This window comes from Oryctolagus cuniculus, chromosome 3, assembly GCF_964237555.1.
Source record: "Oryctolagus cuniculus chromosome 3, mOryCun1.1, whole genome shotgun sequence".
NCBI classification, from domain to species: Eukaryota; Metazoa; Chordata; class Mammalia; order Lagomorpha; family Leporidae; genus Oryctolagus; species Oryctolagus cuniculus.
Window position 1 is genome coordinate 174,448,840 of NC_091434.1, and position 27,523 is coordinate 174,476,362.

General features: G+C 44.5%; 1 protein-coding gene across 1 annotated transcript in view; it reads right to left on the reverse strand.

The window, feature by feature from the left end:
- Positions 1 to 1,206: 1,206 nt before the first annotated feature.
- The window catches only part of ZNF398 (zinc finger protein 398), a 38,037-nt gene continuing 11,720 nt past the window's right edge, over positions 1,207 to 27,523 (reverse strand). Inside the window, exons 3-6 of the mRNA XM_002711940.5 lie at positions 24,929 to 25,055; positions 24,291 to 24,404; positions 5,093 to 5,206; positions 1,207 to 3,852 (exon numbers count right to left, since the gene is read on the reverse strand). Of these exons, the coding sequence (XP_002711986.1) occupies positions 2,699 to 3,852; positions 5,093 to 5,206; positions 24,291 to 24,404; positions 24,929 to 25,055 (1,509 nt within the window). The 3' untranslated portion in view covers positions 1,207 to 2,698. The remainder of the gene's footprint in view (positions 3,853 to 5,092; positions 5,207 to 24,290; positions 24,405 to 24,928; positions 25,056 to 27,523) is intronic.

Sequence of the window (27,523 nt, forward strand, 5' to 3'; positions counted from 1 at the left end):
ACTGCAGAGGTAAACACGTGGTTTTTCTCAGGAGCACCTGATAGGCCAACGGTTTCTCCTCATGCTGAAGCTTTGCTGACTTGACCACTAATCCACTGTACTTAACCACTCCTGAATCTTGGCAAACCAACTCTAGGAGCTTACCTGGAGTTTGACCTGGTAGGGAACTGATTAAGGAACAGAACAGAATGTACAAGAGCTGAGCTTCCTACTTCGTACCACGGTTGAAGATTAGGATCCCACCTTCCATCATTTTGGAATGACATGCGCATTTCCTTTCATTCAGCTTTATGGCTTTTGCTCCAGTGGTATTTGACCTGTGCTGTTTTGGCTGAAGTTTATGTTCCTGCTGGCTATATTTCCTTATGGAAGGAATTACTCCAGCTGCAACATTTTACACCATAGGTCTTTTTCATTAGAAACCTGTGTCCTCAGCAAATATTTGAGTTTAAAAAAAATTTTTTAGATGTGACCTACTCCCTCATTACCCCTAGTAGGAATCCACCCTGCAGCATATTGTGGCAAATACTCAAATCCATTCAGAAAAGGGAGTTCACCACCTCAAGACAGCACCAACTCTCCCCTTTTCACCGGGGAAATCAAGGTGTGAACTGAAGCTGAATCTCAAGTTCCTAAGGGGTCACAAATGAAGCTAGAACTCTGGCTTTGGGATTCACAGAACCTCCAAGTTTTCCCATGGTGTGGACCTAGATCCTGGCTACAAAGTTCCTTATTTCAACACTGCCTGTCATCTGTCTTGTTCTGTCCCCTTGGACTTTTTCATTGCCTGTCGGCTGTAAGTTAAGACAGCAGGTCAGGTCTCACACACATGCTTATGTCTCCTATTGCCCCTGTACTGTGAATGCCACAGAGCAGATTCTTCATAGATGTGGTTATTCTAACGAGCAGCATGTGCAGGCAGGAGGAGAACTAGCCGGGCTAACACCTTTTCCTAGTGTAGCAGGGAGAGTGAATGTTGAGCTAGGTGATAAGGAAAAAAATGGGTCTTCCTTACCATTTCATCAAGCAAGTATCCTATCTAAATACTCTAAAGTCTTGTTCCAAGCATCTTGGAAAGATTCAGGGTAAACAAGAGAGTGCAGGGTTAAATCGTTTTTCTGCCCAACACACAGGCTTCTCCATACTCTGTCTTCTACCTACTTCAGGCTGCAAGCAAAACAACAAATCAAATTGATTTCAGTCAAGTTTCAGCAAGAAATTCTCTGCTTTGATTTTGCTGTTTTATTTGGCTTTGTGTGGACAGAAGCCAAAGATACAGACAGAATTTTGGCAGGAGAAGGAATGTATCACAAGGTTTTCTTTCTTTTTAGTTTCTAAAGGTTCATTTCTTTGCTTTCAACAACCTCATTTTGCAAGTCAAAATTTGAGATCTCTAAAGGGAAAAGGACTTATACCCAGGTGCAAAGTCACTTAGGAATAGTAAAAGGTTCAGACGCTCCCAGGTGATTGAATGCCCCAGAGAAAACACATGGTAGCCAAGATCCCTAAAAGCAAAACAAGCAGGAACAGGCTGTCCTTATCTATAGACAGTGCTTAGCTCTCAGTGATCTAGGAAGTTCCTCAATCTACTGTCAACAGGGCAGAGCCAGATGGGGTGAACTTACACTCTATACAGGCTCAGGAAAGCTGCATTTCAACACCACTATCATCTCACTACCGAGGAAGTAAAAGCTGAAGGTTCACTGGCACTTTCTGAAACCCCGTAATACTTTTAGAAAGTGCTGTGATCTTTGTTGCTGATGATTGTCAAGAATATCAAAGAGCAAAAACGGAAAAGCAAGCTCACAGGCTTGGAAAAGATAAGGGAGAACTTGACATAAATGACTCTAAAAACACGGTGCAAGCACACATTTTAGGCTGAGCTGTCATTGCTATGCCAGCTATTTCTCTGGGATCTCCAGCTTTTAAAGATAGGGCTGAGAACACCACTCCCAATTTTTAAACAGGACCTTGGCAAAGGTTTCTAGCAGTTTAAATGCAAGTACAAGAAACCACAAGTTTCAATTCAAGCCAGTAAAATAACTGATGCCCTTGCTTTTAAAGTCAAATTTCTTTTTCACCCAATATTAAATACAATGTATTAGAAGAATCAATTTAGGAAACCCAGGAAGGCAGTCTTGAGTTATTATATTTCAGCAAAGGCAGCTACAGGGATGCGTGAACAGATCTTAGCTGGTTTTGAGATAGGAAACAGTAACATGAATGGTGGTTTAAGCATTTTCTCCCGTTAACCATCTTACCTATCAAGGAATGAATGAAAGGATTTTAGTTAAACATTCTCATGTCTCATGATGGGCTTTAAGCTTTGGAGGTGCTTCCTCTGCACCTGTCTATCTAGAGATGCAAACTATTATTAATCTGTTACTCAGTGGTAAAAGACAACAGGACAACCAAAGGCCAAATCTTGCTTTCCAAGCTCTCTGCAACATTCTAACTTCTGCTTTTGTAGTATCTTTGAAAAGATGAGGATGTTGGGCTCCTTCCCAGGTCTTTCTGGGTTTCAAACATGGTTTCTTGTAATATTGTGAAGTTCTGACACAAGTATGCTTCTAGTCAAATGTAGAGGGCCCCAAATTCCTTCATGCACTCAATAGCATGGGTGACACAGGGGCTCCTGGGCCTTCTCTTGGGTTTTCTGCCCTGCTGTGAGTACAGATAACCATGAAGCCACAGAGGTTTACAAAACTCCCCCTCCACTTCCTTCCCCATACCACTGGTTGGTCTCTAGAGCCTCGGTGTTAACGCCTAGGCCGGAGGTTTCCAGCCCAGGTAAAAGGGGACCAGGAGGGTCGGGCGGTTGCCCAGATGGGTCACTGTCACCTCCGCAGCCTCCGCTGTGGCCTGAACGCAGGTGGTCCTTGAGCGTCTGTTTGTAGCGGAAGCTTCTGCCGCAGTAGGAGCAGGGGTAGGGCCGCTCGCCCGTGTGGATGCGCTGGTGTTTCATGAGGTGGTGCTTGCGGATGAAGCTCTTGCCGCAGTGAGCGCAGCTGAAGGGCCGCTCTCCCGTGTGCAGCCGCCGGTGGTTCAGCAGGTGCTCCTTGCGCATGAAGCTCTTACTGCAGTCAGTGCACGGGTAAGGGCGTTCGCCCGTGTGGATCATCTGGTGGCGGATCAGGGCCGAGTGGCCGTTAAAGTCAATGCCACACTGAGGGCAGGAGAAAGGCCGCTCCTGTGCATGGCCACGCTGGTGGAGCAGGAGGCTGATCTTTAGGCTGAAGCTTCGGCCACACTGGGTGCAGCGGAAGGGCCTCTCGCTTGCATGAGCTCGTCGGTGGCTGGTGAGTCGGGCCTGGTCGGCAAAACGCTTGGGGCAGTCAGGGCAGGGGAAAGGGCGCTCAGTGCTATTGTGGACCCGAAGATGGTAGGTGAGCCTTGATGGGTGAGTGAAAGTCCTCGCGCAGTGCGGGCAGGTGGGCGGCGTCTCACTGGCATGGTCTTGGGAGGTGCTACTAAGGTCAGCCTGAGGGGGGAAGTGCTTAGGGCACTGGGCACAGGGTAAGGGGTGCTCACCAGCATGGCTACACTGGTGCGTGAGCAACATGTCTTGGCTGAGGCTCTTGCCACAGTGGTGGCATGAAAACACCTGCTCCCCCACTGGGGGTGGGAGAGGGTAGCTACCCAACTGAGTGAAAGTCACTTGTCCCTCAGAGGCTTCAGGCAGGTCAGGGGCTGGACGTCCAAAAGGTGTCACAGGTGCAGACTGCTGGTTTTTGAAAGCCACCTCTGAAAAAGCATCCTTTGCTGCCGGTGGTGGAGAAGAGAAGGTGACTGGGACCTCAGGGCACAAGGAGGCTCTCGCAAGGCCTTCAGCTTTGATGACAAGCTCTTCATCTGAAAGAAAGGACGCAGGATTACACCTATCAATACCTGTTTCACTAGCAGCTCTCCTATGTTCCTGCCCAGCTCCAACAAACTGCTCCAAGCTCTTAATTTGGCTCAGATAAGAAACTCAGTGGAGGTGTGATAATGATCAAGGCATCTGTAGTCCCTGTGGCAAGTCCTCACAGTATTTAACAGTGTACCTCTTTGATGCTACCTGCTTAGGAAAGGAAAAACCTTGGCACCAATCTTCCCACATTACGTTCATTATGTTTGGTCTCTGCTCAAGAATTCTGTGTTGCCTGTTGTGACAAAGCCTCAAATCACACATTTCTTTACTCCCGCTTCTTGCTAGTCTACCAGTTAAATCCTTCCATGTAATCAGCTGGCTCTACGTTCCCCAATTAACAACATAATTCTGCTTCTGCATCTTTGTTCATTCTGCCCTCTTTTTTGGAGAATTCTTCCCTTCTTTCTCTCTCTTCCCAGATTATACCTGACTATACCATATCAATCGTCTAAGACCTAAGTCTGTCTTTAATTCTTCCTCAGGCCTTATCTAAATATCTAAATTAAAATAAGATCCATTTCACTCACCCTTGACACTTAACAGTCATGCTTATCAATATGTGTCCCCAGTGTAAGTTTCTTGAAAGACAAAAATTATCTTATTTTTCATTTTATTTCCTAGAGTCTAGAAGAACACAGGGCATGGAAGATATGAAAAAGACTGCCTTAAGTTGAATAGTGATAAATGATTGAGTCTCTTCTGACCTTGAGAATCTTTTCCATCACTCAACCGTCAACATATAGATGGTACTAAGATATTTCTGTTTCTTCTGCCTTTCACTAGGAGGGCTCGGAATTAACATTCCCAATCGTGCCTCCCCAATGCTGTTTTTGTTTCCACTGCTTGTCTCTCTCCACCCCGCTCCTCATTTCTGTTCTGTTCTCTTCCTATGACTGTTAAATGTTCTTCTGTTTTTCCCTATCCTCATACTTTTGTCCGCCTGTAAGCACTTATTTTTCTTCCTCTGATAATTCTTAATTTGAGTTTGCACTTAAAAATGTTTTCTCACTTAAAATTTATTTTAGTGACATTTCAGTTTTAATTCTAACTTGTTTGAGCATGTCTATTTTTTTTTCTTTCTGATTCTTCTCCAACTTTTTTGCCTCTCCAAGCCCATGTATTTCATATGCTTTTTCAGTCATTCCTAGCATGGCATGAACGTCTCTTCAACTGAATACTCACCAGCAAATGTGCTTTTGTATATGTCACTCTCCTTGGTCTCCTGTGGGGCCCCAACCTGAGGATCTTCCTCTTGTTTAATCCAAGACAGAATATCTGAGGTTGAAATACCAGGCTCTATTTGTGAGGAAAAAGGAGAATGGCCTTCAGGGACTTGAATCTGAAGGTGAAATAATTATGTTGGCTTGTAGAACACTAAAATGTGCCCACATATTTACTTTTAACTATGAAACTAAACCAACCTTTAAAAAATGCATATAAACTCTGCAGAACCAGTTAAAAATGATGCTAGATTTATGTATTTTCACATGTTATACTCAGCTTGATCCTCTATTTCCAGTGAGTTCCTTAAAAACAAATCACCATCATGGGAGACCAGGAGGAAGCACCTGGCTCCTGGCTTTGGATCGGCACAGCCATTTAGGGGGTGAACCAACAGAAGGACCTTTCTCTCTGTCTCTCCCTCTCACTGTCTAACTCTGCCTGTCAAAACAAACAAACAAACAAATCACCATGGCCAACATTGTGGCGCAGTGGGTAAAGCCACCGCTTGCAGTGCTGGCATCCCATATGATTGCCGGTTCATACTGGCAGCTCCACTTCCAATCCAGCTCTCTGCTATGGCCTGGGAAAGCAGAGGAAGATGGCCCAAGTACTTGGGCCCCTGCACCCATGTGGGAGACCTGGAAGAAGCTCCTGGCTTCGGACCTGCACAGCGACGGCTATTGTGGCCATCTGGGTGGGGAATGAACCAGCTGATGGAGGACCTCTCTCTCTGCCTCTCTGTAACTCTGCCTTTCAAATAAATAAATAAAACTTTAAAAACAAAACAAACCTGCAACTGCCACCAAATGTCCTCTTCCAATAACACCACCAGTACAATTAAACTATGGGATTCATTTGTGACAGATTCAGAAAAGGACAGGTCACAGAGAGGTCACAAAGCTTCTGGTACTTACACAGCAGAACAGTCTACAGCTTAATGGCTAGGATCAGAACACAGTTCCTGTTTCTCTTCTTACTTTCCTCAGAATGGACTCAACCAGGTGCCAGTACTGTGGCATAGTAGGTTAAGCCTCTTCCTGCAGTGCCAGCATCCCATATGGGCAAGGGTTCAAGTCCCGGTTGCTCTACTTCCAATACAGTTCCCGGCTGAAGACCTGGGAAAGCAATGGATGGCCCAAATACTTGGGTCCCTGCACCCATGTGGGAGACCCAGAAGTTTCTCCCTCCTGCCTTCGGATTGGCCCAGCTCCAGTGGTTGTGGCTATTTGGGGAGTGAACCAGCAAATGGAAAATCTTTACCTCTCTTCTCTCTCTTTTTTTCTCTCTCTGCTTCTGCTTCTCTGTAACTCTGCCTTTCAAATACATAAATAAATCTTTAAAAAATCAGTAAGATTCTAAAATGTGCATGAGCAAAACGCCAGATTACTTTCAGAGGATCTCCAATTAGACTCACGGCTGACTTCTAGTCAGAAACCCTACAGGCTAGAAGGGAATGGCGAGATACAGTCCAAATGTTAAAAGAGAGACTGTCAATCCAGAATACTATACCCTGCAAAGTTCTCATTTATGAATGAAGGTGAAATTAAAATTTTCCATAACAAACAGAAATTGAAAGAATTTGTCACCACTTGTCCAGCCTTACAAAAGATGCTTAAGAATGTGCCACACACAGAAACAGAGAAAAAAAGCCATCATTATGAATGAGAAGGCAGAAAATCTCCCAGTAAAAATACAAAGGAAATCCAAAGTAAACAACAGGAATACTTATGGAAAAATGGCAGGGCAAAGTCATTACTTATCAATAGTCACCTTGAATGTAAATGGCCTCACAAAAAATGACCTAAATGAAAGATCTCTATGATAAGAATTACAAAGCACTAAAGAAGACATTTAAAAAATGGAAAAATCTTCCATGTTCATGGATTGGAAGAATCAACATTATCAAAATGTTCATACTACCAAAAACTATTTACAGATTCAATGTGATCCCAATCAAAATACCAATGACATTCTTTGCAGATCTAGAAAAAATGATGCTAAAATTCATATGGAAATACAAGAGACCTCAAATAGCTAAAGCAATCTTATACAACAAAAGTAAAGTCAGAGGCATCACAATACCTGATTTCAAGACATACCACAGGGCAGTTATAATTAAAAGAGCCTGGCACTGGCACAAAAATAGACTTGTAGACCAACGGAACAGAATAGAAACTCCAGAAATCAACCCACGCATCTAAAACCAACTTACCTTTGACAAAGGAGTTAACATCAACCCCTGGAATAAGGACAGTCTTTAACAAATGCTGCTGGGAAAACTGTATCTCCACGTGCAGAAGTATGAAATCAGGTCCTTATCTTACACTTTACACAAAAATCCACTCAAAATGGATCTAAGACCTAAATCTATGACCTGATATCATCAAATCACTAGAGAACACTGGGGAAATTCTGCAAAACATTGACATAGGCAATGACTTCTTGGAAAAGACCCCAGAAGCACAGGCAAAGTAAAAATTGACAAATGGGATTACATCAACTGGGAAGCTTCTACACTGAAAAAGAAACACTCAGCAGTGAAAAGGCAACCAACAGAATGGGAGAAAATATTTGCAAACTATGCAACTGATAAAGGGTTAATATCCAGAATCTATACAGAGCTCAGCCGGCACCACGGCTCACTAGGCTAATCCTCCACCTGTGGTGCCGGCATACTGGTTGGGGCGCCAGATTCTGTCCCTGTTGCTCCTCTTCCAGTCCATCTCTCTGCTGTGGCCTGGGAAGGCAGTGGAGGATGGCCCAAGTGCTTGGGCCCTACACCTGCATGGGAGACCTGGAGGAAGCACCTGGCTTCTGGCTTCGGATTGGCACAGCGCACCGGCCATAGAGGCCATTTGTGGGGTGAACCAACGGAAGGAAGACCCTTCTCTCTGTCTCTCTCTCACTGTCTAACTCTGACTGTCCAAAAAAAAAAAAAAAAAAAAAAAAAAATCTCAAGAAATTCAGTAACAACAAAACAAACAACCAGTTAAGAAATAGGCAAAGGACAGGGCTGGCAATGTGGCACAGTGGGTTGATGCCCTGGCCTGAAGCAACAGCATACCAAATGGGCGCTGGCTCGAGACCCAGCTGCTCCGTTTCCGATCCAGCTCTTCTCTATGGCCTGGGAAGGCAGGAGAGGATGGCCCGAGTCCTTGGGGAGACCTGGAAGAAACTCCTGGCTCCTGGCTTCGGATCAGCACAGCTTTGGCCATTACGGCCAACTGGGGAGTGAGCCATTAGATGGAAGACCTCTCTCTTTCTCTCTCTCTCTCTGCCTCTCTTCTCTCTGTGTAACTCTGACTTTCAAATAAATAAATAAATCTTTAAAAAGAAAAAAGAAATAGGCAAAGGACTTGATTAGACATTTTTCAAGAAAAGAAATTCAAATGGCCAACAGACACTTGAGAAAATACTCAAGATCACTAGCCATCAGGGAAATGCAAATCAAAACCACAATAAGGTTTCACCTCACTCCCGTTAGAATGGCTTTCTCATAAAGAAATCAACAATCGACAATGTTGGCAAGGATGTGGACAGAAAGGTACCCTGGTCCACTGTTGGTGGGAATGTAAACTGTGGAAGACAGTATGGAAACACTTCAGAAATCCAAATATAGCTCTACCATATGATTCAGCCATCCCACTCCTGGGAATTTACCCAAACCAAAGAAATCAGTACATGAAAAAGTGATCTGTACCCCATGTTCATTGCAGCACAATTCACAATAGCTAAGATATGGAATCAACCCAGATGTCCATCAACTGTTGACTGGATAAAGAAATTATGCTATATATACACTTATATACACTATGGAGTACTAATCAGCTGTTTAAAAAAAAAAAAAGAAATCTGTCTTTTGCAACAAGATGGACGCAACAGGAAACTACTATACTTAGTGAAATAAGACAGACCCAGAAAGACAGATAGCATGTTTTCCCTAATCCAAAGTAACTAATAGAGTACATGAAGTGTAATGTATTGGATTGAAATAGACATTTTGAGATTTGAAGATTGTTTTCTCTTCCACTGAGGAACTTTTTTTTCTTCATACTATTTATTGAACTCTTTTACCTAGATTAGGGTTAACTATACAATTATTAAGTACACTTAAGACAGATCTATGTAAAAATTAAGAGTAGGGGCCCGGTGCTGTGGCACAGCGGGTTGACACCCTGGCCTGAAGCACTGGCATCCCATATGGGTGCTGGTTCAAGACCAGGCTGCTCCTCTTCCGATCGGGCTCTTCTCTATGGTCTGGGAAGGCAGTAGAGGATGGCCTGAGTCCTTGGGCCCCTGTACCCGTGTGGGAGACCTGGAAGAAGCTCCTAGCTCCTGGCTGTAGATCGGCACAGCTCCGGCCATTGTGGCCAATTGGGGAGTGAACCAGCAGATGGAAGACCTTCTCTCTGTAACTCTGACTTTCAAATACAATAAAAAAATCTTAAAAAAAAAAAAAAATTAAGAGTGGGAATGCAAGAGGGAGAGAAGGGAAGGTTGGAGCATGGGCAGGAGGGAGGGTAGGGGGGAAGTGCCACTATGTTCCTAAATCTGTATATATGAAATACATGAAACTCATATAACTTAAAAAAAAAAACCAAATCACTATTTTTATTTCAGAGTTGATAGTCTAAAATAATGTAGAAATAATACATCTTTAACTTCATTAGCACTTTTTTAAAAGATGTATTTATTGGAAAAGCAGAGTGACAGAGAAAGAGACCATTCCTCCACAGATTCACTCCCCAAATGGCTGCAATGGCCAGACTGAAGCCAAGAGCCAGGAACTCCATCTGGGTCTCCTACATGAGAGGCAGTGGCCCCAGCACTTGGGTCATAGTCTGCGGCTTTTCCAGGCACATTAGCAGGGAACTGGATTGGAAGCAGAGCAGCTGGGACTTAAACCAGCACTCCATATGGGATGCTGGTGTTACTATCAGCAGTTTAACTTTTTTTTTTCTTTTTTTTTTTTTTTGACAGGCAGAATTAGAGAGAGAGAGAGACAGACAGAAAGGTCTTCCTTTTGTTGGTTCACCCCACAAATGGCCGCTATGCTGTACCCATCTGAAGCCAGGAGCCTTGTCTCCCATGCGGGTGCAGGGCCCAAGCACTTGGGCCATCCTCCACTGCCCTCCCGGGCCGCAGCTGAGAGCTAAACTGGAAGAGGAGCAACAGGGACAGAACTGGCGCCCCAACCGGGACTAGAACCTGGGGTGCCAGCGCCGCAGGCAGAGGACTAGCCTAGTGAGCCGCGGCACCAGCCAGCAGTTTAACTCTTATGCCACAACATCTGCCCCATCCACTAATTTTTTTTAAAGATTTATTTATTTGAAAGGCAGAGTTACAAAGAGACACAGGTTGGGGTGGGGGTGGGGGTGGGGAGGGGGCTATCTCCCATCTGCTGGTTCACTCCCTAGGTGGCTGAAACGGATGGCTGGGCAAGGCCGAAACCAAGAGCCCAGAGCTTCTTCCATGTATCCCGCAAAGGTGCAGAGGCCCAGGCATGTGGGCCATCCTCTGCTGCTTTGCCAGACACATCAGCAAGGAGGTGGATCGAAAGTAGAGCAGCAAGGTCTTGAACTAGCACCAATGGGATGCTGGCGTAGCAGGCAGTGGCTTTACTTGTTATGCCACAATGCTAGCAGCCCACTAACACTCTTAACATTTAAAATATTTTCACCTTTTTCTCTCAGTTAGTTCATGAAAAAAGGAAGCAGAGAATATTTCCTCCATTTAAATAAAGTGGCATACAGAATTTAAATAAATTGTCATTGAGGAAGTTCTTGAAATAAACACTCATGTTATCAAAGACTGGCTTTAAAATACACCAGAAAATAAGAAAGAAGACTAAGAAAAAAATTTTTTAATGTTAATTAAGAAACAAAACAGTTTTGGAGTTACAAGGCTAAGCCAGTCTGAGCACAGAACCTGATCCCCAGAAACGTACTATCCAGATTCCCAGGTCTGGGCTCTTTCCAAGAGATCATATTATTCCGCTTATTAAATAAACACGGGGAAGGGAAGAGAACAGTATCTGGAAGTCCTTCAGGACATGGGGATTCTCTTTCAAAGAAAAAATGCACAGCCTCCAGAGGCTTTACAGAGAAACAGCCGTGCTTGCCAGGCCAAGGCCAGCCTGGACCTACACTGCTTTCTATGGCTTAAAAGGACAAGCTGGCAAGTTCACAAGGCCCAGGGAGTAAATTCAAGTTCTCAAGTTATTTCTCAAAAAAGCCTCGAAGCATGGCATGGTTTTATTCCTAGCAAATGTCTTCTAAATTAGAGAACATGGCAATCTAAAGGTGCACCCAAAGCAGAAATAAGATACTGAATAAGACCAAAGTCCCAAAGACTGGCAGGCTATGGAGAGACTGGAAAGTACAGATTGTGGCAGCCTGCCTTCACAACTTCCTACTCTGAGCTCCAAGCAAGACCAAACTGGATGAAATGCAGTGCCACCTTTGCCTCTGTCCAGACTTTTATACACAAATACTAGTATATGTACAGAAAAAGGCAGAGGGGAGACATTATGTATCCGGAAGAGGACTTTTTATAAAGCTTTTCCTTAAAACAGTGGCTTTTATTTATATAAAGGTAACAAATTTCTTATACATAGTTCTAAGACTATAATGAGGCCGGCGCCACGGCTCACTTGGCTAACCCTCCACCTGCGGCGCAGGCACACCGGGGTCTAGTCCCGGTTGGGGCACTGGATTCTGTTCCAGCTGTTCCTACTCCAGTCCAGCTCTCTGCTGTGACCCCGGAAGGCAGTGTAGGATGGCCCAAGTACTTGGGCCCTGCACCCCATGGGAGACCAGGAGAAGCACCTGGCTCCTGCCTTCGGATCAGCGCAGTACACCGGCCATAGCAGCCATTGGGGAGTGAACCGCCGCCTGCGGTGCCAGCATCCCAAATGGGTGCCAGTCAGAGACCCAGCTGCTCCACTTCTGATCCAGCTCTCTGCTATGGCCTGTGAAAGCAGTAGAAGATGGCCCAAGTCCTTGGGCCCTACACCCACATGGGAGACCCGGAAGAAGCTCCTGGTTCCTGGCTTTGGATTGGCGCAGCTCCGGCCATTGGGGCCATCTGGGGAGTGAACCAGCAGATGGAAGACCTCTCTCTCTCTCTGCGTAACTTTTTTTTTTTTTTTTTTTTTTTTGACAGGCAGAGTGGACAGTGAGAGAGAGAGAGAGAGAGAGGTCTTCCTTTGCCGTTGGTTCACCATCCAATGGCTGCCACGGCTGGCACACTGTGGCCAGCGCACTGCGCTGATCCGAAGGCAGGAGCCAGGTGCTTCTCCTGGTCTCCCATGGGGTGCAGAGCCCAAGCACTTGGGCCATCCTCCACTGCACTCCCTGGCCACAGCAGAGAGCTGGCCTGGAAGAGGGGCAACCGGGACAGAATCCTGCGCCCCAACCGGGACTAGAACCCGGTGTGCCGGCGCCGCAAGGTGGAGGATTAGCCTATTGAGCCGCGGCGCCGGACTCTGCCTAACTCTTTCAAGCAAAATAAATAAATCTTAAAAAAAAAAGTGACTTAAAATATAACCTGTTTCTTTTTAATAATTTTCTGAATGAGTTAATACTCTACCAACAAACTTCAAATGTGACTTCAAGTGGTTTTGACTTTTCGTACTGTTTATCACAGAATTTTATATATTTGATTAATTTCAATCCATTGCAGTTACTATTTTTTAAAAGATTTATTTATTTGGGCCGGCGCTGCGGCTCACTAGGCTAACCCTCCACCTGTAGCGTCGGCACACCGGGTTCTAGTCCCAGCCAGGGCGCCGGATTCTGTCCTGGTTGCCCCTCTTCCAGGCCAGCTCTCTGCTGTGGCCAGGGAAGGCAGTGGAGGATGGCCCAAGTACTTGGGCCCTGCACCCCATGGGAGACCAGGAAAAGCACCTGGCTCCTGGCTCCTGCCATCGGATCAGCGCGGTGCGCCGGCCGCAGAGCGCCGACCGCGGCGGCCATTGGAGGGTGAACCAACGGCAAAGGAAGACCTTTCTCTCTGTCTCTCTCTCTCACTGTCCACTCTGCCTGTCAAAAAAAAAAAAAAAAAAAAAAAAAGATTTATTTATTTGGGGCCGGCGCTGTGGCGTAGCCAGAAATCCCACCCAGGTTGCTCATGTGGGTGGCAGAGACTTGAGACTTGTGCTATCTTCCACTGCTTTCCCAGGCACATCAGCAAGTAATTGGATCAGAAGTGGAACAGCAGCATGGGGCTGGCAATGTGGCATAGCTGGTAAAGCTGCCACCTGCAGTGCCGGCATCCCATATGGGCGCTGGTTTGAGTCCCAACTGCTCCACTTCTGATCCAGCTCTCTACTATGGCCTGGGAAAGCAGTAGAAGATGGCCCATGTCCTTGGGCCCCTGTACCCAAGTGAGAGACCCAGAAGAAGCTCCTGGCTTCAGACTGGCGCATCTCTGGCTGTTGTGGACAATTGGGGAATGAACCAGCAGATAGAAGACCTCTCTCTGCCTCTCCTTCTCTCTCTGTATAACTCTTTCAAGTAAAATAAACACGTTCTTAAAAAAATAAAAGAAGTGGAACAGCAGGGACACAAATCGGTGCTAATGTGAGACTCTGGCATTGCAGGTGACAGTTTAACCCACTATACCACAACGCTGGCCCTATAAATCCTGTTTTTATATTTGTATCTGTTCTCTCTTAACTCCCATAATATTGATTCCTAATGACATTAACATAATATTTGCTTTATCTGAATATGTACTTCAAAATAATATTATATAGGAGTAGGCCTTTAGCCTAGTGGTTAGCACACTGGCATCTCCTACTGCAATGCCTGCCTCTGGGTCTGGCTCCAGCTTCCTGCTGAAGCAGACCCTGGACGGCAGTACTGATGGCTGAGGTAACATGGGAGACCTGGCTTGAGTTACCATCCCCTGCTTCAGTCCCAGCATGGGTCCACTGCGGGCATGTTGGGAGTGAACCAGCAGCAGCTGGGAGCTTTTAAGTAAATAAATAATTAAAAAATAAGTATGGGGCCGGCGCCGCGGCTCACTAGGCTAATCCTCCACCTAGCGGCGCCAGCACACCGGGTTCTAGTCCCGGTTGGGGCGCCGGATTCTGTCCCGGTTGCCCCTCTTCCAGGCCAGCTCTGTGCTGTGGCCAGGGAGTGCAGTGGAGGATGGCCCAGGTGCTTGGGCCCTGCACCCCATGGGAGACCAGGAAAAAGCACCTGGCTCCTGGCTCCTGCCATCGGATCAGCGCGAAGCGCTGGCCGCAGCGCGCCGGCCGCGGCGGCCATTGGAGGGTGAACCAACGGCAAAGGAAGACCTTTCTCTCTGTCTCTCTCTCTCACTGTCCACTCTGCCTGTCAAAAAAAAATAAAAAAAATAAAAAAATAAGTATGTGAAGTAATATATATATTAGAAAAAATATCAATATCACTGACAAAAATTTGAACTCAAAAGTTTCTGTGGTTCTTCTAGTTTTTAAGATATATCCTCTAGGGATACATAGTTAAAACATGTTTGAAAGACATTTCAAATGAATCTTCTGTATGTATTTATGTCTCCAGTCCCTTACAAATTAGGTTTAATTGTTTTAGCAGGTGTTTCATTTATAAATGTTGTTGTTTCTTAAGTAAAATATTTACAGATTCTAAAAGCAAAACTATAAAATAAGTATGTTTAGGAAAGTCTAGCTTCCATCTCTGTTCATTCACTCCCTGGATGGGTAGCCATATTGTTTTTGTTTTAATCTTCAATTATTTCTTTGTAAATACATAAATATATATACATATAAATTCACATAATGTGGCACACTATACAAACTTCTATACCTTGGTTTTCCATTTAACAATGGGTTCTAGAGACCTTTCTAGAGCAGTAAAGAGCTTTCTCACTCCCTTTTGATAGTTATACTATACCACTGTTTATTCAAGAGTCCCAATTCATGAGTACTTGTATCCTTTCCAGTCTTGTGTTACACTAGTGCTGCCAATGGTAAAAGCTACAGAAAGCTAAAACAATAAGCCAGTCCTAAAGAAACATAAATGGCTGTTATTACTAGAGTCCACTGGCTAAGCATATCTTACTGAACTTGGGAAACCCCTAAGAAGTTAACACTTTCTTTTGCATTACAAGGCTCCCCTAAATAACTAGAGGAGCTAGTGTTGTGGCACATCGGTTAAGCAGCCACTTACAACACTGGCATCCAGACTGGAATACCAGTTGGAATCTGAGTTGCTCTGCTTTTGTTCCCTGTCTGCCAATGCACCTGGGGAAGCAATGGAAGACAGCCCGAGTGCTTGGACCCCTGCCACCTACATGGGAGACCCAGATGGAGTTCTGGGCTCCTGGCTTTGGTCTGGCCCAGCCTCAGCCATTGTGGCCATTTGGGGAGTGAACCAGCAGGTGGAAGATCTCTTTCTCAGTCTCTGCCTTTCAAGTAAAATAAATCTTAAATAACTAGATCAATACAAATAAATGTTTTATTAAATAATTGATTCTCAGCACATACACAGAATACTGTAGTGTCTATTACAATTTTGTGAGAGTGGCGGAGGTAAGGAGCTGGAGAATTTGCATACGAGGATGGTATGATACAGACACCAATATATGATAGTATGGCAACTGCTGCCAGTGCCAGTACACAGTGGCCCTTGAAACATTCTTCACAAGCTTGAGGAATTCCAACAATGCATAATTAAGACAGAAAATGAAAGTAAAATCTGGTTTATTTAAGCAGCCAGCTTCGGAGAAAGAGAATAAAGGAAAAAAAAAACCATAAATATTGATCAGATGAGAGGAACTGAGTAAATGCTAAGTTTAGGTTTGAAAGTGGTAAAAATTAGAAAGGCTGATTAGAAGAATTATATAAAATTTTAATGACTATATTATTTAAATGTTATTTTAAGTATAAGTATATACAGACTCGAACTTTCTGAAAAGGGGCTGGAAATTTGAGGTTCTAGGATTTCTGCAAAGCTCTTATAGGCTGAGTTACAACTCAATGGTGACCTGACTTCTTCAGGTGACAACATACTGCTCCCAGGGCAGGTGTTTGGCCTGTGGTTAAGACATGGACATTTCACATTAGGGAGCCTAGGTTCAGTTCCAGCTCTGACTCTGGCTTGCTGGCAATGCAGACCTTGTGAGTAGTAGTGATGGCTTAAGCAACTGAGTTCCTGTCAACCACACGTGTGGTTGGATTGTGTTCCTGGCTACAAATTTTGGCTTCAGCCCAGCCCCAGCCATTTAATCATTTGGGGAGTAAACCAGCCAATGAGAGCTCTTTTTTCCCTCTGTACCTCTCAAATAATAAAAACTAAAATAATGGATCCCAACACAAAGAAATTGAATATGTCTGAGGTGACAGATACTCCGATTACTCTGACCTGATCATCACACATATATACAGTATCACAATAAATATGTACAATTACTGTAATTTAGAGTAGGTGCTGGTGTTGTGGCACAGCAGGTTAAGCCATTGACTGCAATGTTGGCATCCCATATGAATACTGGTTCCAGTCCCAGATGCTCCATTTTTTTTAAAGATTTATTTATTTATTTATGTATTCAAAAGGGTTAGAGAGAGGCAGAATGTGACAGAGAGAGGCAGAGAAAGAGAGGAAGACTTCCATCCACTGGTTCACTCTCCAAATGGCCACAACAGGCAGAGCTGTGCTGATCTGAAGCCAGGAGCCAGGAGTTTCTTCTGGGTCTCCCACATGGGTGCAGGGGCCCAAGGACTTGGGCTATCTTCTACTGCTTTTAGAGTCCACAGCAGAGAGCTGGATCACAGTGGAGCAGCCAGGACTTGAACCGGCACCCATATGGGATGCTGGCACTCCAGGCGGCAGCTTTACCTGCTATGCCACAGCTCCATTTCTGACCCAGCTCCCCGCTAATGTGCCTGGGAAAGCAGCGGAAGATGACCCAAGTGGTTGGACCCCTGCACCCATGTGGGAGACCTGTATGAAGCTTGGCTCCTAGCTTTGGCCAGGGCCAGCTCTGGCTCTTGCAGCTATTTGGGGAGTGAAACAGAAGATCAATCGATCTCTCTCTCTCTCTCTCTCACAACCAGTGGATGTTAAGATCTCTCTCTACCTCTCCCTTCTCTCTGTAACTCTGCCTTTCAAATAAATATTTTTAAGTCATAGAAATAAAAATTTTAAAACAATTTTTTTCAGCAAACAGAAAATAATAACTTTCCAACTCATTTTAAGAGAACATTACCCTGATAAAAAACCTAATGAGTACAAGGAAAAAAAAAATACAGTACTATAGTCCTAATTAGTACAAGTAGAAAAACCTTTAATGAAATATATGGTAAATCAAATCCAGAAAAAAGAAAAAAAAAGGAATCACTATCCTTCTCTTCTGTGTACCTCTCCACCACTGGGATTTATAATATCGTGTATTCTCGTGCTCGTAATTTTCACCTTTTCAATTCTGTACGACTCTCTTAAGCATTCTTGCAGGGCCTGTCTTACGGTGATACATTCTTTCAGTTTTTGCTTAACATGGAAGTTTTTTTTCCTCCTTCAATTCTGAAGGATCCTTTGTTAAGTATAGTATTCTTTGCTGGCAAATTTTTATTTCAGGCCTTAGCATTTTATCTCATGTCTCCTAAAGTTTCTTGAGAAGTCTGAAGTTAATCAAATGAGATTCTTTTTTTTTTTTGACAGGTAGAGTTATAGACAATGAGAGAGAGAGAGACAAGAGAAAGGTCTTCCTTCTGTTGGTTCATCCCCCAAAGGGCTGCTAGTTCCAATCCGAAGCCAGGAGCCAGGTGCTTCCTCCCAGTGTCCCGTGTGGGTGCAGGGGCCCAAGCGCTTGGCCCATCCTCCACTGCTTTCCCGGGCCACAACAGAGAGCTGGACTGGAAGAGGAGCAACCGGGACTAGAACCCGGTGCCCATATGGGATGCTGGCACTGCAGGCGGAGGATTAACCAAGGGAGCCATGGCGCCGGCCCCTGGAGATTCTTTTAAAAGTGACTTTATGCCGGCCGGCGCCGCGGCTCACTAGGCTAATCCTCCGCCTTGCGGCGCCGGCACACCGGGTTCTAGTCCCGGTTGGGGCGCCGGATTCTGTCCCGGTTGCCCCTCTTCCAGGCCAGCTCTGTGCTGTGGCCAGGGAGTGCAGTGGAGGATGGCCCAGGTGCTTGGGCCCTGCACCCCATGGGAGACCAGGAAAAGCACCTGGCTCCTGGCTCCTGCCATTGGATCAGCGCGGTGCGCCGGCTGCAACGCGCTGGCCGCGGTGGCCATTGGAGGGTGAACCAACGGCAAAGGAAGACCTTTCTCTCTGTCTCTCTCTCTCACTGTCCACTCTGCCTGTCAAAAAAAATATATATAAAAAAAAATTAAAAAAAAAAGTGACTTTATGCCTTTCTCTTGTTTTTTAGATACCTGTCTTGTATTTTTGACTGGCTGACTACAGTACGCTTCAGGGTTTTTGTTGTTGTTGTTGTTTTGTTTTGTTTTTTTGTTTTTTTTTTGTTTTTTTTTTTTTTGGTCAAATCTTAAGAGTCCTTTGAGGGACTGGCAATGTTGTGCAATAGGTTAATCCTCCGCCTGTGGCGTCAGTGCCCCATATGGGTGCCGGTTCTAGTCCCGGCTGCTCCTCTTCCAGTCCAGCTCTCTGCTATGGCCTGAAAAAGCAGAAAGCAGTAGAAGATGGCCCCAGTCCTTGGGCCCCTGTGCCCACATGGGAAACTGGGAGGAATTCCTGGCTCCTGGCTTTGGATTGGCACAGCTTCGGCCATTGAGGCCATTTGGAGAGTGAACCAGCAGACAGAAGACCTCTCTTTCTGTCTCTCCCTCTCACTGTAACTCTACCTGTCAAATAAATAAATAAATAGAATCTTAAAAAATAAAAATAAAAAAGAGTCCTTTGAGCTTCCTGGATGAGGGTATCTGTCTCTTTCCTAAGATTTGAGAAGTTCAATAACTACTTATTGAAGGGGTTTTCTATGCCTTTTCCTTTCCTTTCTCCTTCTGGAACATCCATAATAAGAATGTGACCTTAACAGTGTCTGAGGCTGGGGATGAGGTGGTACGGGCAGTCCCTGAGTCATCTGGCTAACATGTTTCAAGACTCAGACCATGGGTACTAGCCTGGGTGAGGGACCATGATATTCTAGGTTTTACCATAGAAGGCTTGGTACTGGGCTGGGTTGGAAGGCCTGGACTTAATTCCCTCTTCCTCACTCAAGAAGAAAGCATCTCTATACTCCATGTTGTCTGGAGCTGGCGCATGGGTGATACAGGAACTCTTTCCTTCCTGCTTTCTTCAATGCATCTTTGATTATTATTATACTAAACCAGCCACAGTGGTCTCTCACTTGGCTTTCCCAGCTCTTGTAAAGGTAGTTTGGCATGTGAATAGCTGTTCAAATTGATGTCTCTATGGGGAGATGAGTAGTGGAGAATCTTACTCAGCTACCAGCTTGCTCCCATTCTATGTTCTCAATTAAAATGCACAATTAATTCTCCCTAAAGTTCTAAATGAAATAATACAATAATATATTATTGATTTTATTTCATAGGAAATATGGACAAAATCCAGGTATAGTTTAGAAAGTTACAAAGTGTACCAATATTCCAAAATAAACACACTGGTCTAACAAATTACATGATATTTTAAAACATTTAAGTTGGCCTTGCATTAGTGTCCCCCACCTAGAACTTGTGCTGAACAAGCTTTACACACCTTAATGATCAGATAATGACTAAACACTATTTTCCACTGAAAGGAACCAGGATCCCTTAAAGTGTTGGGAGGAAAATTAAAAACAGGCTTCGGACTGCCTATCCTGAAATCTGCTTACAGGATTAGCCCTTGGCTGGCAAACTCTTCCCTACACTGACATAAACTTTTCTCTAAATGATAAGGCGGCTCACTATGCCTAAACTATTTGTCAGGTAGTAGGTTTACACGCTCCTTCTGGCAGCCTGGAATTTGGGTATGTGCTAGGCAGGAGGTGCTTGTAATAAGCACCCAGTAAAAAACTCAGGCACTGAATCTTTAGCAAGCTTTTCTAGTAGACAATATTTTGTAGGTGTTGTCACAACTCATCGCTGAAAGAATTAACTGTGTCCTGTGAGACTCTTTGGAAAGGACTCTGGGAAGTTCTGATTGATCTGATTCCTTCCAGACTTCCCGCCATGTGCCTTTTCTCTTTGCTAATATTCCTTTGTATGATTTTGCTGTAAGAAATCTTAGCCATTAATAGACCATCTGCTTAATCCTGTGAATCCTCCTAGCAAATCAACAAACCCAACAGAGGTCTTGGTGACCCCCAACAGACCCAGGAACACATGTTCTTAAAGACAATAAGTACACTATTGAGACCATATTGGAAGGGGGCAAAGGCCAGTTTAAAGTCTTCTCACTTTCCAAGTTGACAATGTGCGCAACCAAAAGAAAATTGAAATAAGTGAATATATAATCAAACCTTAAAGGGGAAATACAAAGATACAATTTTGTTGTTGTTGTTTTAAATGCTATAAATTAACTAGCCCAAGTTATATGAATCCTCAAGTTCCAGCAAACATTTAGGTTGATAATTACTAATGTACACTAAGGCTGTAAAGAACAAAATCAGAGTATTAGATAAATTCAACACTTAATTTTCAGTAAAAATAAAGTATATAGGTTGACTTAAAATGGAATTCAAAAAACCAAGGTAAAAATAAACAAGATGGTAGCTAAATGAAACTCTGATACATGCTTACAAAAGCAAATTATTTCTTTTTTATCCATCGCCAAAAATGAAAACACCAATAATGTAAACCAAAAAGGTATTTCCAATAAGGATTCTTTCTGCAATCAAATCACCCATCCTTACTGGTATTATTATTTTAACTCTATTACATATATCCTTAATATAGATATTAATTATATTCAACCTGTTGCATTGCCTAAAATAATCAAACATTCTTAATAATATAATGTATGGCAGATATATGCATTGATTAAAACTCAAGAATGTACACTTTATATTTTAACATTTCAGGCTGGTGTTGTGCTGCAGCAGGTAAAGCCACGGCCTACGACGCCAGCATCCCATATGGGAGCTGGTTTATGTCTTAGGAGCTCCCTTTGCCATTCCTGGCTAATGGCCTGGGGAAAGCAGTGGAGGATGGCCTGTGTTTGGGTCTCTGCTACCCATGTGGGAGACCAGATAAAACTCTTGGCTTTTTATTTGATGTAGCACTGGCCATTGTGGCCCTCTGGGGAGTGAACCAGTGGATGCAAGACCTCTCTCTGAGTCTCTCTGTCTCTCCATAACTCTGCCTTTCAAATAAATAGTCTCCTTTTCTTAAGATTTATTTTATTTGAGAGGCAGAGAGAAGGAGAGATAGAGATAGATAGATCTTCCATCCACTGGTTCACTCCCCAAATGGCCACAATGGTCAGAGCTGTGTCATTCTGAAGCCAGGAGTCAGGAGTTTCTTCCAGGTCTCCCACCTGGGTACAGGGATCCAAGGATTTAGGCCACTTTCCACTGCCTTCCCAAACTATTAGCAGAGAGCTGGATTGGAAGAGGAGCAACAAGGACAAGAACCAGTGTGCAAATGGGATGCCAGCACCACAGATGGACGCTTAACCTACTATGCCACAGCACTGGCCCTGTAAATAAATCTTAAAAATAAAAATATATATTGGGGGCAGGTGTTGTGGTGTAGCAGGTAAAGCTGCCACCTGGGACGCCAGCATTCCTTATGGGTACTGGTTTGAATACCGGCTGCTCCATTTCCAATCCAGCTCCTTGTTAATGTGCCTGGGAAAGTAGCAGAGAATGGTCCAAGAGCTTGGGCCCCCACACCCACATGGGAACCCCAGAAAAAAACTCCTGGTTCCTGGCTTCCGATCAGCCCAGCTCTGACCACTGTGGCCATTTGGAGCGTGAAACCAGTAGGTCAGAGATCCTTCTGTCTCTCATTTGCTCTTTGTAACTCTTTTAAATAAATAAATAAATCTTAAAAAAAGTAAAAAAAAGATTTGAACATTTCATTACATGTAAAATTTATCTTAAAAGAAAAACAAATAAGGACTCTAAGTTAATGACATTTATGCTGAACTATTTAAAGGGGAATGTACTGATGTCTACTGATTTTATTTTACTTTAAAAGATTTATTTATTTGAAAGGCAAAGTTACAGAGAGGCAGGGGCAGACAGAGGTCTTCCATCTGCTGATTCACTCTCCAAATAGCTGCAATGGCCAGCACTGGGCCAAGATGAAACCAGAAGCCAAGAGCTTCCTCTGGGTGTCCCACATGGGTGCAGGAGCCCAAGCACACGGGGCACCCCCATTACTTTCTCAGGCACATTAGTAGGGAGCTGGATCAAAAATAGAGCAGCTGGGACTTGAACCGGTGCCACATGGGATGCTTGTGTTACAGGCAGCAGCTTTACCTGCTCCGTTACAATGCTGGCCCTTTTTTAAAGATTGTTATTTATTTATTTATATTTAAAGTCTGAGTTACAGAGAGAGAGGGAGAGAGAGAGAGAGAGATCTCTCATTCACTGGTACCCTTCCTAGATGGCTGCAATGGCTAGCACTGAGCCAGGCCAAAGCCAGGCGCTTCATCTAGGTGTTCCACATGGGTGGCAGGGGCCCAAGCATTTCGGTCATCTATTGCTTTTCCCAGGCCATTGGTAGTCAGCTGGATTTGAATTGGGACAGCCGAGACATGGTGCCAATATGGAATGCTGGTGCTGCAGGCAACAGCTTAACCCTCTAAACCCCAATGCCAGCCCCTCTACTGAGTTTAAAATGCACTGGCAATAAAATGGATGGATAGATGGATGGATGGATGCAGAGATGGATATATGCACAGTAAGGATGGTAAAATGTTAGCAGTAGAATCTAAGTGCTAGATATATAGGTATTCACTGTAAAGTTATTTCAAATTTGGGGCTGGTGCTGTGATGTAACGGGTAAAGCCACTGCCTGTAGTGCTGGCATCCCATATGGGTACCAGTTTGAGTCCAGGCTGCATCACTTCCAATTCAGCTCTCTGCTATGGCCTGGAAAAGCAGCAGAAGATGGTCCAAGTCGTTGGGCCCTCTGCACCCATTTGGGAGACCCAGAAGATGCTCCTGGCTCCTGGTTTCAGATCAGCCCAGCTCTAGCTGTTGCAGCCATCTGGGGAGTGAACCAGTGGATGGAAGACCTCTCCCTCCCTCTTTCTGCTTTTCTGTAATTCTGTCCTTCAAACAAACAAATAAATCTTTAAAAAAAATTATTTCAACTTTTCTGATTGAAATTTTTCATAATAAAATGCTAGAAAAAATTAAAGTACATAGGATGGGGTGAGTTATAAGATGTCTGAAGGATGAAATTTTTGTAAGTTTCTATCCAGAAAAAAAAAAGTCTAAGAATTTTTTAATAACAGCAACAGCAGAATGTGAGAGAAACAGTACAACTAGATTTTAGCTAGCAGTCTTTCCCACACAATATTAAGCTTGTCCTCCAGACCTGACAAAAGCCAGTTGCCACTAGTCAAATGCACAGTGGGGGAATCACATAGACTCACAGTCCCTTTTGTACTTTGGAGGGGCCGTGTATACATTTATCTCATGCCACTGCACTCCAGATGAGCATGACTATGTCCTTTTAAAAAACATGTTTATTTTACCAAATAGCTAATACCTCTGTCAGAGAATGTAATTAACAACCTTTTTCACAACATTTACTTGAAATGCAGAGCGACAGAGAGACAGGGAGATATGAGAGATCTTCCATCTCCTGGGTTACTCCTCAAATGCTTGCAACAGCCAGGGCTGGGCCAAACTGAAGCTAGGAGCCAGGAACTATATCTCAGTCTACCATGTGAGTGGCAGGAGCCCAAATACCTGGGCCATGGTCCACTGCCTTCCCAGGCATATTAGCAGGATCAGAGCAGAGGAGCCGGGATTCAAGTTAGCACTCTGACAGGGGATGCAGGCTTCCCAAGTGATGCCACAACACTAGCCCCTTAGTAACCTTAGATGTGTGCTATTGATATAGTGAAAGCATTTAACAAGATGATCCCTCACTCCTTTTTATATTTAAATGCTTGATGAACCATTCAGAATCTAGTGGATTTAGTACTGAATGTCCTGCTTACTTAGTCCCTTTCCTGCCAGAAAAGGGAGACACACGGTGCATCTAGTCTCCACTTACCTTCGCTGGGGTCTGCAGGAATCTCACTTTCCTCCGGCCCTGCCTGATCCTCTGTATGATGCTCTCCCTCTGGTTGAATCTGAGATAAGACATCAGGCTGATTCATGGCATAATCTAGGAGAAGCAAAAGGGATAGTGGGGTTGACAAAGAGATAAATGAGTTTGACAAACTAATGGTCATCAAAGCTTAGCTCAATCTTTGAGGCTCACGGTGCCAGGAAAGTTTTTTTAAGATTCCACAACACTTCGCCCATCTGCCCATCTCCCACCATGGTTGATATCAACTCAGGAAAGGAGAAAAAAGACGTAATGTGTGGGAAAAGTCCAGGTGCTGCTGGCACTACTCACTTGTTCCTTTCATTGAAAACGCAGGGTGCCCCGTGGGGAAGCATTAAACTCTACTCAAAGGTGAAGGTTAACCCATGAAAACCACCACGGGGCACACTGGACTTCATTCTCTGTCCTGTGATCTGGCAAAGGCAGAGGTAATTATTTCCTATCTGGCAACTGTGAAAGGGTCAGCTTTGGTCTGAACCAGAATCAGAAGTATGTGAGGACAGAGAGCGAGGAGAAGGGACTGTGTGGAGCCCTCTTGGAGTTGCTGTCACTTCATTCAAAGGGTGCCAACTCAGCCTCACCCATGGAGATGAGAGACTCGTAGTTGCCCTTCATGATATTCTTGTAAAGTTCCTTCTGCCATTCTTCTAATTTTTCCCACTCTGGAGTGGAAAAGTAGATGGAGACATCATCAAATGCCACAGGCACCTGAAATTACAATCACAGGGATTAGTCCCTCCCATTACCACCCAGTCGTTCAGTAACTCTTTTTTCCTCCATAATTAGTCCCTTTCATTATTTTTTTACCTTCTCAAAAAGCTGGTAGAAAATATTCTAAGTATCTCTAAAACTGTTTCCTTTAATGCCCACTTGCCACTACTACAATCCCAAAATCCTAACACTCAGGCAATGCTGCCTGCAGCTGGTACCTTTTCTTGAGGTGCATCCAAGTCTTGGCTAACAGTAAGAAAGTATGTATGTAAATACCACACGATTTCACTTGTATGAACTGCCTTTTCTCCAAGAACATCACTCCCCAGGAAATCTCAAGTTGTTTTCTTTGTGTTGTTTTTAGTTCTTCCACTAGTCTGTCAAATAGAGACAGTTCCCTTTGATGCCACTCCTCCTCCGTGGAGCAGGGACAGTTCCATGGTAGATGACTGAAAGCTAGTGGGATTGATATTGGAGGAATGTTAAGAATCAAAATTAAACTTCAAAATTCATTTTGTCTTCTCTGTATATCCATCTTTTTGGAAGCTTTGTTTACACATTAAACGGGACATTTTGCCTGCTTAACATCTGATTTCTGTTCACCAATTCTTCTCTATTTGCCTATAAGACTTTTACTTTCTCCTGCAATCTTTTCAATGTGTTTTTTTTTTTTTAGATTTATTTATTTACTTGAAAGTCAGACTTACACAGAGAAGGACAGGCAGAGAGGCAGAGAGAGGGAGAGAGGGAGAGAGGGAGAAGAAGAGAGGGAGAGAGGGAGAGAGGGAGAGAGGGAGAGAGGGAGAGAGGGAGGGAGGGGGAGAGAGAGAGAGAGAGAGAGGGAGGGAGGGAGGGAGAAGGAGAGAGGTCCTTCACCCGCTGGTCCACTCCCCAGATGACTGCAACAGCTACAGCTGCACTGATCCAAAGCCAGGAGCCTCTTCCAGGTCTTCCCACAGGGGTTCAGGGGCCCAAGGACTTCCCCAGGCCACAGCAGAGAGCTGGATCAGAAGTGGAGCAGCTGGGTCTCGAACCAGCGCCCACATGGGATGCCAGCACTGCAGGCGGTAGCCTTACCTGCTACACCACAGTGCTAGCCCCTCAATTTGTTTTTATAGAGAGAGTTTATTTCTCTGGGAAATGCAGCTCACTGCATTTTCAATCTTTAGTTTGAATGTTTGGTTCTTCGGTGTGATACATTCATGAAGCCTCTGCTTTTCTTCCAATTACCATTTCTGTTCCTCTTCTAATGCATTTTCTTTCCTTTTTTTTTAAAAGATTTATTTACTTATTTGAAAGTCAGAGTTACACAGAGACAGAGAGAGAGAGAGGGAAGAGAGCGAGTTCTTCCATTCACTGGTTTCACTCCCCAGATGGCTACAACAGCTGGAGCTGCACCGATCCAAAGCCAGAAGCCAGGAGCCAGGAGCTTCTTCCGGGTTTCCCATGGGGGTACAGGGGCCCAAACACTTGGGCCACCTTCTACTGGTTTCCCAGGTTATAGCAGAGAGCTGGATTGGAAGTGGAGCAGCTGGGACTCGAACTGATGCCCACATGGGATGCCAGCACTGCAGGCAGCAGCTTTACCCACCAAACCACAGCGCCTGTCCCTAATGCATTCTCAACTTTTAGCTGTGCTATTTCAGGTTGGCTTCTTAAATTTTGGCATTCCTATTTTAACCTCTCCACTATTCAGCATTTGGCTTAAATCCAACAAGTCATTCTCTGACCATGAAAGATCTGCAAACTGCTGATTTGCTGTTTCAGACCACAATTTTTTTCTCTACATTTTCAAAATTCACAATTCGCTGATGTTTTAACCTAACCTCCTGAAGTTCTCTTCTGTCCAATTCTTCTGTCACTTGTGAAGCACACAACTTCTCTCCCCATGATCCTTTCAGCTGCTTCCAAACATCATGTTCCATTTTTATTTCTTCTAAATCTGCAACTCTGAAATTCCAGCTTTTCAACTTGTATCACAACCTTTTTGTAATCATCTTCCTTGAAGCGTGTACGTTACATATTAATTCACAGTCCTTTTCTTTCTTTCTTTTTTTTTTGACAGGCAGAGTGGACAGTGAGAGAGAGAGACAGAGAGAAAGGTCTTCCTTTGCCATTGGTTCACCCTTCAATGGCCGCCGCGGCTGGCGCACCGCGTTGATCCGATGGCAGGAGCCAGGAGCCAGGTGCTTTTCCTGGTCTCCCATGGGGTGCAGGGCCCAAGCACTTGGGCCATCCTCCACTGCACTCCCTGGCCACAGCAGAGGGCTGGCCTGGAAGAGGGGCAACCGGAACAGAATCCGGCGCCCAGACCGGGACTAGAACCTGGTGTGCCGGCGCCACTAGGCGGAGGATTAGCCTATTGAGCCGCGGCGCCGGCCGATTCACAGTCCTTTTCTACTAAGCACTTCGTAGTGTTCAACAGCTAATTTGAGAACCTCATTGTCTAAGCCACCAGTTCACAT